Here is a 15,407-nt window from a genome sequence, read left to right on the forward strand (position 1 = left end):
CAACTTCTAACTCCGCCTCACCTCTGGCTTTTAGATTTCCCCTCTGTTGAGTTCAGCCCTCAGGGCCACAAAATAGACTTAAGCTACCCACACACCAAGCTGTCTCCTGATTCATGGATGAAGACTGATACCTACGGGTAGCCCACAGGGACCCAGCAAAAGCCTGGCCTCTAATGCTACCCAGGCCCAGTGCCCTAGGCATGAAAACAGGTACCATGTCCCCCACTGTCAGCACCTACACCAGAGTCTTCCTATTAATGTGGCCCATGCCAGCTAGGCCAGCAGCATAATTTATTGTCCAAAATGGTCTTGAGAGTGAAAGGGGACTGGGCGACAGGTATAAACCTTTGCTGTCCGGGGCACACAGGGACGTGTGGACACCCTAATTCCGACGCCATCATCTCTACAGTCTTAGGTCTAGGAGGTATGAGAAAAATGCCTAGAGGCATTATCTCAGGAGAGAAAGCCATATCCAGGAAATGTGATTAAAGGCCAAAGACGAGGCATGTGGTAAAATGAATGTGTTTATCAGAGTGTACTCTGCTTTTACTATTCTATGTGGCATTGGACTGAGCGGGTACAGCTGTTTTTCTAAGCAGGTGCATGCGAATAGCACTAGGCGTCCAAACAAAACCAAGAGCCCAATGCAAAATCCAGCCGGGAAGTCTGAACACCCTGCAGAAGCATGAAGAGCGTCTTCCTCCCGCAGGTCAGCCTGGGAGTCATTTAAGAGGAAGAAGGACAAAATCAAGAAAACAATCTTAGCAGCAGAAAGAACCATGGAAACAAAGTCAAAGTAAATACAATATCAGGGACCATGGGCTCCTCCTCTCCTGGGCACTGACACATATTAATGTCGATAAATATTTTCAAAGAATGCTGAATCTTCTAGACCGAGTAACACATCGTAGACAGTAGTTGATTTCTCTAAACTGCTGCTATTTTGCATTTTCCTTTACTTTGTAAAATACCACGATTCTAGTTGGTTCTCAAAATCTTATGGCTTATGATCAAGAAGTATATAACGATTTTTGAAGAATCTGTTTTTCTGTGTCCCAATCCCCACTTTCCACTGGGTTTCTGTCATTCACAACCAAGACTTCTAGTTAATATATCTACCAAGGAATAGTGCCATATAATGTGAATTCAAATAGTTCCCCATAATCTGGGTGGGGAAGAGAGGGTGGGGTATATAGAAAAAAGATCAGCCATGAGCTGATAACTGTTGAAACTAAGTGGTAAGTATAAGGAGCTTATTATTATACTATCGACCTATTCTCTCTCTGTCTACATACGTTAAAGCAAGTGTTAAAAAAAAATCTCACAGGCCTCACACTTCAAGTCCAGCACAAATCAAGGCAAACCAAAGAACAGAAGAGGCAGAATCAAACATAAACCAGACAATAGTAGATGTGCAGAGAGCATAGCTGTAATACATGAAAACTTTAGCACAAGAGTTCTTTGCAATACACAGGGCTTTGGACACGAGACCCGAATCTATGAGGGCCTGACAGGAGCAGGGGGCCTTGAACAGACATGGATGGTGGATGACCAGCCCAAACTATGCAGACAAGGTCCAGCCATGCGCTTCAACTCCAGGCAAAACAATGGAGTATTCATCACTGGAAGAATTCGCCCTTCCTCCCAGGTAATCCCAATAAAGCAGCTATTATCCACCCCAATAAATATGCAAGGGTGTGGCTCAGACAAAGGCCTGGGTTACTTCTCCAAATGTTCACTGAGGACCACCATTGTTCTGACACAACAATGTATCTCACAGTTTATAAACGCAGCCACGATTCTGTCTCTTAATTTAGGCTAGAGCCACCACCGCTTATGGGGTCCTGCCTTCTCCTGGGATTAGAGGTTCTTGACCCCAGCTACCCATTAGAATCACTTGGGATCTTTAGAAAAATCCTGTTGCCCAGGCTGCATCCTAGACCATGAAATCACAATCTCTGGGAGCGGGGCCCAGACGTCAGTATTTCCAGAAGGCTCCTCGATGATTCTAACGAGCAGCTAGGGCTGAGAACCACAGACTCAGGTAGACCTGGATCTGTCAAATGCTCACTTACTGTAGATTCGTGCCTCACTTTTCTGGGCATCCCCTGCTACTGCTCAGACCACCCCCACTTTCTGATCTACTCGCGTGGGCAGACCTCAATCAATCCAGAACCTAGTTCTTTCCTCTTTCTAGGAGCTTCCTAAGGCTGCATGACAAAATACCACAAAGTTGGCGGCTTAAAACAACAGAAATATACACTCCGAAATTTAGTTCTAGAGGCTAGAAGTCCAAAAGCAAGATGTTGGCAGGCCATGCTCTATGCCAGGATCCTTTCTTGCCTCTTCTAACTTCTAGTGGTTGCTGGCAATCCTTGGTGTTACTTGGTTCGTGGACACATTACTCCAATCTCTCCCTTCATTGTCACTTGGCGCTCTCCCTGGAAGTCTGTGTTCTTTCTTCTTATAAGATCATCAGTCCTACTCAATTAAGAGCCACGCTACTCTGGTAGGACCTTAACACCTTCCATCTGCAGTAACCCTGTCTCCAGATAGGGACACCTTCTGAGGTTCCAGGAAGCACAAGGTTTCAATCCGGGACACTCTTACTCACCCATATAAAGCAAATCTTAGATTTTATCTTCATCAGAATGCATATAAGATCTAGCTAACTGGGAGCACAATGCCTTTTAAAACATGTTTTTATTTTGGAATCATTTTAGACTTCTAGAATGGTTGCAAAGATAGTACAGAGAGTTCCTGTATGCTCTTCACCCAGCTTCCCCTAATGTTAACATCCTATAAAACCATGGTACACTTATAAAAACTAAGACAGTCACACCAGGACAATACTGTTGACATAACTATATACTTTAAGCATCTTTCACCAGGTATCCCACCCATGCCCTTTTCCTGTTCCGGGATCCAAATCAGGATACCAGCTTGCATTTAACACAATGCTTTTTAGGATGAAAAGGGCCACAGCCAAGCTCTGATTCATGGCATCAAAACTTCACTTTAGGCATCCTTCCTGAGCTTGCCCTCTAGCCTCCCAGCCAGCCTCACATTTGTGTCCAACTGACTATGTTTCATCTCTTCTTCCTTCCTGTTTGGATCTGGTAACCCCAATTTTTTAGTCAAGTTAGTTCTTAACAGTTTTGAGGTCATGGGACCACTTTGAGAATCTGCGAGAAGCTACAGATTCTCCTCTGAAGAAAATATACAGACAAAAACCATCTTGCATCCAATTTCAGAGCAGAAATCAATGCCTCCCTCTTCCTCCAGGGTCCCCACTGAGACCCGACTTCCCACAGTTTGGCTTCCCCAGGCGTGGGTTTTGTGATGAAATCACTATGAAGCCCTCTCCCAGGACAAATTCTCCAGCTCCTGGACGTGACCACAGTACTTTGCACTCTCGGTTTTGGCCAATACCGGGGTCCCAGCCACTGCCTTGGGCCGACAGTGGACACTGAGAGTGGCTGGACTCTCCGCTTCTGGCCAACTTGACCACCAGTATTTAACGCCCCAAGTTTTGGTTGACCCTTCCCCCCTTTGGAGCCCACTTTCTCTGGGATGGAAGGAATCTCCCAGAATTCAATACTTCTCTGTTCGAAAGGCACGTCATCACTTTGGTTTCAACTAAGAAAAGTGACTCTGGGATCCAGAGCAGTATTACCAAGTTCTTTCAAAATCAGACCTGCTGCCATTTTGAAATGGCAGGAACCTTGATACCAATGCCTGCCTATGGCATTTCAGCTTTGGAAACAGCATGTGAGGCCCCTACACACACACACACACACACACACACACACACAACTGGCAACTTTACAACCCTACGTGTCCTCTGAAGCCACCACACAAGCCTGGAGCAGGAACCAAGGAAAAGGGAAACTGTCCCCACTCAATCCTCACAACCTTGGTTTGAACGTCTCACTCCCCACAGTTCCTCAAACGCTGTTCTGTCTCCTTCACCCGGTGATGGGGACAGACGCTGCTCTCTTCTATCTTTTCTATCGATGCCTCTGAGCTAGACTACCTGCAGGCTCTCCTGCGTCCTGGGGCCATACTTTGCTCCCTATTGCCGCTAGAATTAGGATCACACCAATTCCTCCAGCATCAGGCAGCAGGGAACAGGGTTGGGGAACAGACAAGAATAATTCCTCTGGACAGGGCTGGGTCTAGTCTTACCTTCTGCAAATGGTTCCCATTCATAGAAGCGGCCCATGAACGGCTTGTTGTTGTAGGATGCGCACTGGACCTCCCGGATGCTTCTACTGCTTTCTGGACACACCTAATAAAACAGATATTAAATATGCAGTGAGTGTCTGCATCTTTTCATAGCTCTAGTCCCGTCCCGGAAGACCTCTCCAACTTTAAATGCCAATCCTTCTCCACCAAAAGCAGTGTTTCTGAAACTGCGCGGATCACCTGCACCAAAAATTTAAAATGCAGATCTCAAGGCTTCATTCCAAGTTTACTAAATCAGAATCTTTGGAAGGACACTAAAATTTTAACAAGCTCCCCAGGTTAAGCTTTTGCACCATAATTTGAAAACCACTAACCGAAACCTTCTGCTCCTGACAAATTGGTCTGCTCGCCTCCCCCACACAGGCCATCCATTTCCGTCTGTTTGACTTTGTTCGTGCCATTCCCAGACATGGGATAATATTCACAGCAAGCATGTACAGAATCCTTACCATGCGCAGGTGCTGCTTTAAACATATTACACTTACTAATCCTCATATTACACTTTAATCCTCACAGTGACCAATGAGGCCACTCTGATAGTTTTGCAGATTTTTCACAGATGAGCAAACTGAGGCACAGAAGAACCCACACAGCCAGTGAGGGCAGAGGCTGGAGTTAGGGCTAAGTGGTCTGGTGGCCACCAGGCTGCATCTCAGTGTCCTTCCCATCTTGTCTAAATTCTCTCCACCATCTAATGCCACAGCTCCCAGCCTTTAGCATGCAAAAGAATCACCCAGAGATCTCACGGGAAATGCAAAATCCTGGGTCCCTCCCCCAAGGATGGTCAGTAAGTCTGGGATGAGGTCCAGGAATCTGTATTTTATCAAATTATCCAGGTAATTCTGATATACTAGATGACTCAAAGAAAATATCCAGCTCCCTGTGGTTTATCTCTTTCTTATTTATAAATGTGACATGAAATAAATATGAAATATAATAAGATCAGAATCTCTAATTCAAATCATGGATAAAGCATGATCTAACTTTTTAAAACCTAAGTATACTCTTATTTAAGTGTGGGGTATGTGTGTGTGTGTGTTTTAATAATCAGAGGAAAAGGAATCTGGCCCCTTAAATATTAAAAACCCTGTGTATAAGAAGTCTCTGGAATAAACTGCTAATAAGGTAGCTCAAAGTCCTGAAGGATTTATAAAGAAATCTATAGTATATATCAGAAACACCAGGTCTTTTGAAGAGGAAGGAACGAAGGGAGGAATAAAACCAGGTGGAAGGAAAAGCATCTCTTGTGTGATAAAGGACATTCAGGCGAGGCTGCTGGTACAAACACCTGGGTGGTCATAACCCTGCTGCAGCCTGAACCAAAGCATATGGAGCAGGAAGCTATGGGAAGCAGAATGTGGTAGAAACTGGTGGGGAAAAAAGGCCCAGTGGACGGACAGGGTGGGCTGAGCTCTGACAATCAGTGAGAAGCCAACAGGCCGGGGAAGGCTGTCTCCTTGGGCACTGGAAGCCAGGCTGCTGGTGGCCCCCAAGCCAGAACCGTGTAGGCGTCCAGCAACACCAGCTGTCTCCATAAAGGACTTGGCACTGAGATGTTTTTGACAACCCTTAGGCCAGAACCAGAGCTTGACGAGGATATGATCAGTTGGGTGACTTGAGAGAAAGAATCACTAAGTGATTTGTTAAAAATACAGATTCTCTTGGGTGCCTGGGTGGCTCAGTCGGTTAAGCATCTGACTCTTCATTTCAGCTCAGGTCATGATCTCAGGGTCGTGAGATTGAGCCCCGCATCGGGCTCTGTGCTGAATGCGGAGTCTGCTTGACATTCTCTCCTTCTCCCTCTGCTCCTTCCCCAGCTCATGTTCTCTATCTTTCTCTCAAATAAATAAATAAGATCTTTTAAAAATACAGATTCCCAGGCTTCACCCCAATGGGAGGGGAGGGAAAGGGCCCAGGAATATATGCTTGAAGCACTGCCTCGCTGATTCTGGCCCAGCCAGCCTGGCACCGGACCACAGCAGCAATGAAAGGCCACTCCCAAGCCTCAGTCTTACTCCGGTTAGTTAACAGGCAATCACAGTGTTGGAGCAGTGACAATCAGACCCAACCCTTCACTTTATCGATGAAGACACTGAGGCCTGGAGAAGAGGCACAGCTGGCTAGAGGTCACTGTGACAGAGGGACAGAGCCCAGAGCCTGACCACCCACTCTGGCCCTAATCAGAAACTAGAGATGAGCTACTGGGTTGCATTTTTTTCATAATGGAAACAGACCAGAACAAGTGGGCAAATGTCCTGTTCCTCAAATAACCACACCTATGGAAAGCCAAGCTGCTCGGCAGTGAGGCTCCAGCCAGAAGCCACCCTGAATTAGTCTGGTGGCAGTTATCAGAATTGGAAGCTACAGACCACAAAAACCCAGCCAAGCTGCTTAACCCCTTTCTCTTCCATTAGCAAAATATGCCAAGAGGCTAGACCATGAACCAATGCATCTCTACGTAGAATCATTCCGAATTGCTCAGTACTTGATGATATAAATGTATATTTCATGACATGGAAAGTAGTCCACAACCCATTAAGTGAAAAAAAGTGTTAAGTGATTGTGTGTGTGTGTGTGTGTGTGTGTGTATGCACACACATAGACAAAGAAAGGTTAAAAGCATTACCTCTGGAAAGTGGGTTATAGATTTTTTCTTTTCACAAAGAAAGCTTTTGGTGTATTACACTAATTTTTCTGCAATAAATACGTAATATTTGTGTAATAAAAATGGATCATTACTGAGCCCTTTCAAACACTGGCCCTTTGCCAACTTTACATGTGCTTGTAGTTTATAATCGTATGGTATATCTTAATGCCCCACTAATGCTCCTACTCCATCCACATGCATCTGCCAAGCCAACCAGTCACATGTGAGGGATCATTCAGGGCCCCCTGCCCCAGGTCACCAATAAGTTCTTTATATCTGAGCCTGGCCCAGTTACCTCCTGAGGAAGGGGGGGCTTCATGTGGCATCGGACCCACAGTGGGGGGTCAGGTGCTGAGGCAGCAAATCCACCTCCAGTTGCCCAAAGGCAGCTGAGCCCAGCAGGTTGCCTGTGGTATCCAGCCCGTGGTGAGCACAAGATGCTGCAGGAGATGACCAGGAGCCCTGGCCAGGCCCTGTGTGCTCCCCAGCAAGGACTCACAGGATACCACGTGAGCTGCCAGTTAGCATGTAGGAGAGGATCCAGGCCAGACATATTCGAGGCTCAAAGGATCCAGATGTGGACGTGGGTCCTGAGATAAAATTATAGTAAAGGTGATGAAGGCAGAAGCCTGGCTGATGATAGTATTAAGAACAGCTCACTTTTACTGAACAGTTACTAAATGCCAGGCACTCCACCACATGATCCTATGTATCTTAGCTCATGTAATCCTCACCACAACTATCATACCCATTTTATAGATGAGGAAGCCAAGGCAGCAGAAAGCTAAATGAGTTGCCAAAAGCCATGGGCTGATAAATGATGAAGTCAGGATTTGAACCCAGACACTTTGAATCCAGAACCCATGCCAGTAACCACCATACATGGTGCCCCTCGAGACTGTGTGGACAGCAAAGTGAATCTGTCACGGGTCCTCAGACAAGGGGGCCTTAACTCCTTGCCCGAGAAGTCCTAGCGGCCAAGGTCAGATTACAGCTTCGGCTGTAAAGATCAGGCAGTTGTGGATTGAGGATGAAAACCAAGCAGGCCAGGGAAATTCTGCTTCATGTCTTGTGTGGGTTACATCTGTTTGTACTTGTCATACTATTATCAATATATGATCTCCTCTCATTTTAACAGACTTTCTGAAGTTAAAACTTCCAGGTTACAGATCATTTTACATTTGTTACATTTTAAATGGGCTGTTTCCTGATGCCATAGACTGAGTCACCCTCACCTTATCAGTAACTGTCTCTAGTTTACACTGTGAGTTGGCTTTGGGCAGATTTCCTGCAGACACTAATCCTTTCCATGGACACAGATTCTTGTAATCTTCAGGCCAGAAAAGTGGGACAGGGAAAAAGCTGTGCAGATAGAGATCAGGCTCACGCAGGATGGGGCTCTCAAAGAGCGGAGCTTCACTGCCATGTGATGCCTCTGGGAAACCTCCCTTCAAATGACTTCCTTCCACCCAAAAGAGGGAGGAATGTTTCCACTGGTCTCTTATGGGAAAAGGAATAAAGATGGACTTTGATATAATGAGCTGAATCCTTACAAAGCACTTCAGAGCCTATCCAAAGTTCCATCTAGACAATTGCCTAGGGTTGCTATGAGTTACAAAGAGTATTATGGAAACTTGGGCTACGTTCCTAGAGACCCCGGTTAATCTGAGATGACAAGTGCCTGCACCTAACTTCATTGCTCAAGAAGCCACTCTTGGTGATTGCATACTTACCTCTTGATAATTAATTACTTCCAGTTCCTCAGCCGACAGAAGGGTGTCATCCCCAATGAAGGTGGCACCAAGAAATAGGACCTTGAAGTCTGCATGGGTCAGACATGCATTGTTTTTATCCTTTGCATTGCTCTGGATTCAATCAGAAGACCAGTGACCAGCCGACAACATGATGTATTTAACATCCCTGCACTGCCAGGGAAAAGTGGCTGGGTGGCCTTGGGCAAAGCACTTCACTTCTCTAAACCCAAATTACTGCATGTCAGTAGCAAGCCCCGCAGCACTCCCATCCCGCAGGGATTTTTTGTGAAGACTGACTTAGTAATACATTAAGATTTCTAGTTCATAGGGGCGCCTGGGTGGCTCAGTCGTTAAGCATCTGCCTTCAGCTCAGGTCATGATCTCAGGGTCCCGGGATTGAGCCCCGCATTGGGCTCCCTGCTCGGCAGGGAGCCTGCTTCCCCCTCTCCCACTCCCCCTGCTTGTGTTCCCTCTCTCGCTGTATCTCTCTCTGTCAAATAAATAAATAAAATCTTTAAAAAAAAAAAAAAGATTTCTAGTTCATAATAATGCTCAGTAAATGTTAGCTGAGCTGGAATCTAAGCGGACATCAAAGATGACTACAGCAGTTCCAGAAGCTTCAAGTGCCCTGACAGGTAGGTGTTTTGAGCAAACATTCCCCTTTCTCTTCCCCAGCTGGAAAAAGGAGTTTGGGTTTCCAGCTGCAGGATAATACAACCACGGATTGAAACTGCTTAAAAATTATCCAGCACATTTTTCAAATATGTTTCATATCTGCTTTCTCAAGTCACTTGGAACAAATTCAACCTTGCAAAAACTCTTGCCACCTGCTACCACTCCTAGTGTTCTCTGGACAGTCAGTAAATTGGTTTGTCTAAAAGAGTTGGGTCAAGGTTTTGGATTTAAAACAAAAAACAAAACAGAAAGACCCCTCCAAAATCCTGAGGTTTTCGTAGTTCTCAAACACCTTTTTTGCCCCCATCCAAGTTCACAATGTTCTTCTAGAGAAAGTGTTTCTCTCTCATTCAATACATTCATCAAAGACCCAATGGATGTTAAGATGACTAAGCCTATCTGTTCACCCAGGAAAACCGCATATTTTTAAGTAGTCTGGATAAACATTCATACAAATCTACACCTATCCCAGGGGTGCTGTTCATTCCTCCCTCCTTAGATTTATTTATCTCTATGCCTGTAAGAGGACCTAAACAAGAACATCTTTCTTCTAACTAATCAGAAAGCATACGGCCAAATATAAACTTTTTAAAACATTTAAGACTTCTACTCCCCCCTAGTCGCTACTTTAGGGATCACATTAGTAAGAGTGGCCTCCTGACCCTCTGCCATCTGCTAGGACAGGGGGAGAAATTTCTTCAAAGGCAAATACTCACTGGGCCCCTACTACTATGCGTCAGGTATTGTGACTACGGAAGATACAGAGAAGAACCCCTCATAATAGACTCTTGTAGGGGGGCGCCTGGGTGGCTAAGTTTGTTAAGTGACTGCCTTTAGCTCAGGTCATGATCCCAAGGTCCTGGGATCGAGCCTGCATCAGGATTCCTGCTCAGTGGGAAGTCTCCCTCTCCCTCTCCCACTCCCCCTGCTTGTGTTCCCTCTCTCTCTCTCTCTCTCTCTCTGTCCATTAAATAAATTAAAAAAAAATCTTTAAAAAAAATAGTCTCTTGCAGGGATTTTACAGGCCATAGGGAGAAAAATACATCAGCCAAAACATGTAATGCAATGAGAAGAATTTGGCAAACCGGGCACTAAATTTCTAATCTTGCAAAACAAGGAGTTAACGGATCCTCCCTAATGTTGATAAATCAAGAAAATAAAAATTGTTAACATACTATATGTAATCAAAAATATAACAGGAAATAGAAACGTAGCTAACAGGGATAAGCGCTGTGGGAGGAAAGGGGGTCATTTCTTCATCTTTTGGAGTGAGGAGCTAACAGAGAAAATTTGAAGTTGATGTATCAAGAAGCACAAGTATTAGTAAACTATTAGAGTTAATGGAGAGAATGACTCTAGGAACTAAAAATCAAAAATGACTGATTGCAATTACATCGAGGGAGAGGGACTGGGATACAGCTCTCTCTGCCACTGTGATATTTCTTACTATTTGCACTACTTTTTATAATTATTAGAAGTGACAAATGAAAACAACTCACATATGTGTGTGTGTGTGACTCATACATGTATCTTTCAAATATATGAAATATATTTATATGAAACATGTAAATATTGTACATACAAAGAAGTATCTCTACTATTTATACTTGCATATATTCACATACATATTTCATATATATTTACGAAAGGTCCCTGATAGAGTAAGAAAAAGTCAATAAGAGAACTTTCTATGGGAAATCCCAAGTGGTCTGAGGAGATGGAAAGCAGAAATTGATGCAAAAAAGTGCTGACACCAGCACATATTTCCCAGATGAGGAGGTTGGTGATAAACTCATGATAAGAGAAACTTCCGTTGAGACCACGGTTAGATGGCCTGTCCACCCCGTAATCGGCCCCACAGTTCCTGATAAGTTTCACACCTTACGGAATTGTTCTGAATTCTGGACCTGGCCCATCTGTTTGCTAAGTTCCTCCTTAAAGTACAGTCAGGAGGCTGTCATATCCTCTGCTGTTCAACAGGAGACTAGAAATGGGGTAGAAACAGAACCTGCCTCAAGAGAGCTTAGCTATATCTGAGATTTGTCCAACATCTTCCCTTCATTTTCACTTACTTGGAGACAGAAACAACTTCACACGGACAAATCCATTGTCTGAGGCCAGTCCCACTGCAGGGAGATTTACTGGAGAGGCACTGATAGCAGAACTCATCACACTGGTGTTTGCTAAAATCTGCTTTTAGCCCCAGGGGTTTTTCCCCATAACGTTAAGTGCACTCTGTCTAAACTCAGGATCACGTCTCCTTCGGCAGTGAAGCCCTTTAAAGTCGTAACCCCGTCCCCACCCTGCACCAGCTGACTCACTCCAGCCGCCTTTCACCAGAAGGAGCCAGAGTGTCAGTGTCCCGAGGGAGAAAGCCTGAATTGAGTGCTTAAGAGAAGAAGGTGGGGAGAGAGACACCTCGGCCTCCGCAACAAACGGCATAAAGTGTCTTGGTTGTTAATGTATTTAGCAAATAATAATACAAACCCCCAGAAACAGCTAGTAGAAGGATTTTAACTGCATCCCCTCAGGCACCAGAGGGACCGTGATTTGGTTTTCTCCTTCCCCCATGGCACCCTTATCAAGACTCCAGTTCTTTTGCTTCCAAATCTTGGCCTTCCACGAACTTCCACAGAGAAGAAACCTATTTACTTGATTCCTTGAGCACTCATTCTTTTTAGCCACAGCTGAGAAAGTGCAGGGCTGCGGATAAACCACGGAGACCTCTCCATGCTGCCCTTTCGTTCCTGAGGACGTACTTGCAGGGGAAGCCTCTGCTCACAGGAAAAACATCTGGTTCCACCGAGAGGTCCCCTGAGAGCCACCTTCATGCTCCTCAGCCCTTCTGGGAGCCCCTGTCACTCCCCCTCCCTAGAAAACCTTCCTGTACTTCTCCAGGAGGCCAAGCCGGGCCTAGTACGATTTCAAAGAGGCTCCCAGCACGTGCAGTGCTGCCTGCACTCCATACTTGTCATGATCTATTTATGAGTCTCTGCCACTGGGCTGTGAGCCACTGAGAGCCAGGACTTGCCTTAACTCAGTGTCCCTGACCCACAGCCTCACGCCTGACCCCACCGCCAATGTCAATGCTGTGTTTATGGACTCCAAGTAAGAACCCACACTAGCGAGTGGCCTGGCGTGTTGTACCAATAGAGGTCGAAGATTGGTATCTGCTCTAAAAGACCGAAACCATCTCTATTTATACTGGGGCGTGTCACCTTAACTTCCTCACATACAATGTAAGCAAGAAAAAAAAGAAAAACAGAACCCAAAAACCCTTCCTTGGGGCGACTGGGTGGCTCAATCGGTTCAGCATCTTCCTTCAGCTCAGGTCATGATCCCAGGGTCTGGAGATTGAGCCCTGCATTGGGCTCCCTGCTCAGTAGGGAGCCTGCTTCTCCCTCTCCATTGGCCTCTCCCCCAGCACATGCTCTCTCTCACTCTCAAATAAATAAATAAAATCTTAAAAAAAAACCTTCCTTATCTTTAAAGTCTACATGCAGAGATCATTAGGACTGCATTTATTATTTATTTTATAGTATTTCATAAAGGACATCTTAATAGGAGTCAAACAATCCTAAAGACACACTAGATGTTTAAAATTCCCAGATGACATCACAAGGTAGGGCTTCACATTAAACATGCACATTTGAGGTTGTTAAGCATTCACTGGCAGGAACTTATCTGTAGTTTCACTTTCTCATCATTTTACACCTGGCCCAAGGGTGATTGCACGGAAGCTACATTACACTTGAGATGTTGGGGCTCTTGGCAATTGTGTTTTGTTTTGTTTTGTTTAGATTTTATTTATTTGACAGAGAGAGTGAGAGAGAGAGCACAAGCAGGGGGAGCAGGAGAGGGAGAAGCAGGCTCGCCAAGGAGCAAGGAACCCTATGCCGAGCTCAATCCCAGGACTCTGGGATCATGACCTGAACTGAAGGCAGATGCTTAACCGACTGAGCCACCCAGGCACCCCAGCAATCGTGTTTTATTGCTGGGCGAAGGGAAAGGACTCTGAACCCCAGGTAATCCAGAGGACAAAAGGGGACTCTGAGCTAGTCTGACCACCTCAACCACAGTTTCATGACTGAGCACTTGGAAAGTGACATGGCAAGACTTTGCTCCGCTCCAAGCTCCGGAGAGGCACGAGAGCCACGTTTACTTCTCCAGGTCAAACCACCGTATTTCCTAACGTATCAGCTCCTAGTGTGCACGATCAACCCTGTGGAACAGGTGTTGTTATTATCCCCAATTCCCAGATGGTCCCAGGGAGTTGAGCGCTTTGCCCAAGGAAACTGGGGCTCGTGTCCAGCACAGCCTGCTCCCGAGCCCACTATTTCAGACGCCCTGCAGCCTAAGCCCCGTTAAACCAGCTGATCAGATCGCTTTCTCACTCTGCACTGTGTTTCTAAAAGTTTCTCACACATCTACCTCATGTATAGAAGTCAAGCAAGGCCCATGTGAAATCTCTGTACTTTGAGATGTTAAAGAACAAAATGCCCACTAAAACTGTGATTATTTAAAGTGGATAGGAGGAGGCCAGAGGTTAAGAAAGGAAGGGCCCTACGACCTGGCAGGTGCCTCGGCGCCTTGAGCCTCTGGCACAATCCTGCCTCCCTGTCTTTGACTAAGCTGTTTCTTTTGCCCCCCAAATGCCCTTTTCTCTCTTTCGGCCATCCTTAGAAGCTCAGCTCAACTACTCCCTCTTCAGTGGAGTCTTCCCCAACCCAGTGGCCTCTGCTCTGTGCTCCCAGAGTTCCTCCCTGTCCCCAAGTGCTCCAGCACCAAGGGCAATGACATCCAGGCCGCCGCACTGGGCACCTTCTCTGCCCCTGGGCCCCAAGCGTGTTAAGGGAGGGACTGTGAGCAGTGATGAGACACTGTTTCCAGATCTGGAAGCCTGCCAAACCATTTCCCCTAGTTCACACCACCCCTCATATGCATCACATACATCTCACAACTGAGACCTCTACTGTGGGGGTAGTCTTAGCAAGTGGGGTATTCCATCGAGAACGTGGGTGGGATCTACTGGGCACTTAGTTTAAGGGATGGAGTTCTGAAATCGGGATGTTTCCAACATGCCCTGGCCTAACTTCCCTTCTTTCTCTTCTCCCAGATAGGAACTGGGAGAAATCTCTAAATGCACATATTCCTTTTTAATCTTTGGAGAGGACATAAGTGATAACCTGTATTCCCTGGGAGACTAGTACGATTTTTCACAATACTGCCCTTCACCTCTTTCCTCTTGGAGTAGGAAGATTTATACAATTTGGAGATTCATGTTATCTCTTCATGTTGCCCACTGGTAGGGGAGGGTACATAAATGTCCACATGAGGTCATCCATGCTAAGGTGCTGGAGCACATGGGTCCACACAGGAAGTGTGCAAGTAAGACTCCACACAGCAGGACTGAAACAGCTCTCTTCAGAAAGGCCTGCTTGCAAGATTGGTCCTTGGCTGGCATTTGGGAACTTGGATTTCAGAAGGGTTTCCATCACTCCCTGAGTGATAAGAGTGACTCACTTTGCCCAAACTATTTGTATTAGCAATACAGTTTACGCTCAACACCTGCTTTCCTTCTAGGAGTCTGGAATTCTGGTATGTGGCAGGCAGAGGGTGCCTATGTGACCAGCACCCAGTAAAAACCTTGGGCACCGAGTCTCTAATGAGCTTCCCTTGTAGACAGCACTTCACACGCATTGTCACAATTCATTGGTTGGGGGAATTAAGCAAATCCTGTGTGACTCCACTGGGAGAGGACTCTGGAAGTGTGTGCCTGGCTTCCTCTAGACTTTGTCCCATGTGCCTCTCTCTTTGCTGACTTTGCTCTGTATCCTTTTATTGCAATAAATCATAGCTATGAGTCCTCCCAGCAAATCATCAAACCTAGGAGAGGTCTTAGGGAGCCCTAACACAGGGAGTCTTAAGGTGTTCATGGGGGATAGGGGATGACCCAAGAGCCAAGAAGCCATGGGCTTATAAAAAGAAGACAGGCAGTCATGGAACCTCTAAAGAATGGCATCTCTCAATAAGGGTAAGTAGGATGGGACTTGGGATGATGGGGTGCACTGGGGAGGACACTG

The 15,407-nt window shown here is 45.8% G+C and overlaps 1 protein-coding gene across 1 annotated transcript in view; it reads right to left on the reverse strand.

The window, feature by feature from the left end:
- Positions 1-15,407, reverse strand: part of THSD4 (thrombospondin type 1 domain containing 4) — a 561,701-nt gene that overhangs the window by 433,961 nt on the left and 112,333 nt on the right. Inside the window, exon 6 of the mRNA XM_078079143.1 lies at positions 4,189-4,291. Within this exon, the coding sequence (XP_077935269.1) occupies positions 4,189-4,291 (103 nt within the window). The remainder of the gene's footprint in view (positions 1-4,188; positions 4,292-15,407) is intronic.

Source organism: Halichoerus grypus, chromosome 8 (genome assembly GCF_964656455.1).
Source record: "Halichoerus grypus chromosome 8, mHalGry1.hap1.1, whole genome shotgun sequence".
Classification (NCBI taxonomy): Eukaryota; Metazoa; Chordata; class Mammalia; order Carnivora; family Phocidae; genus Halichoerus; species Halichoerus grypus.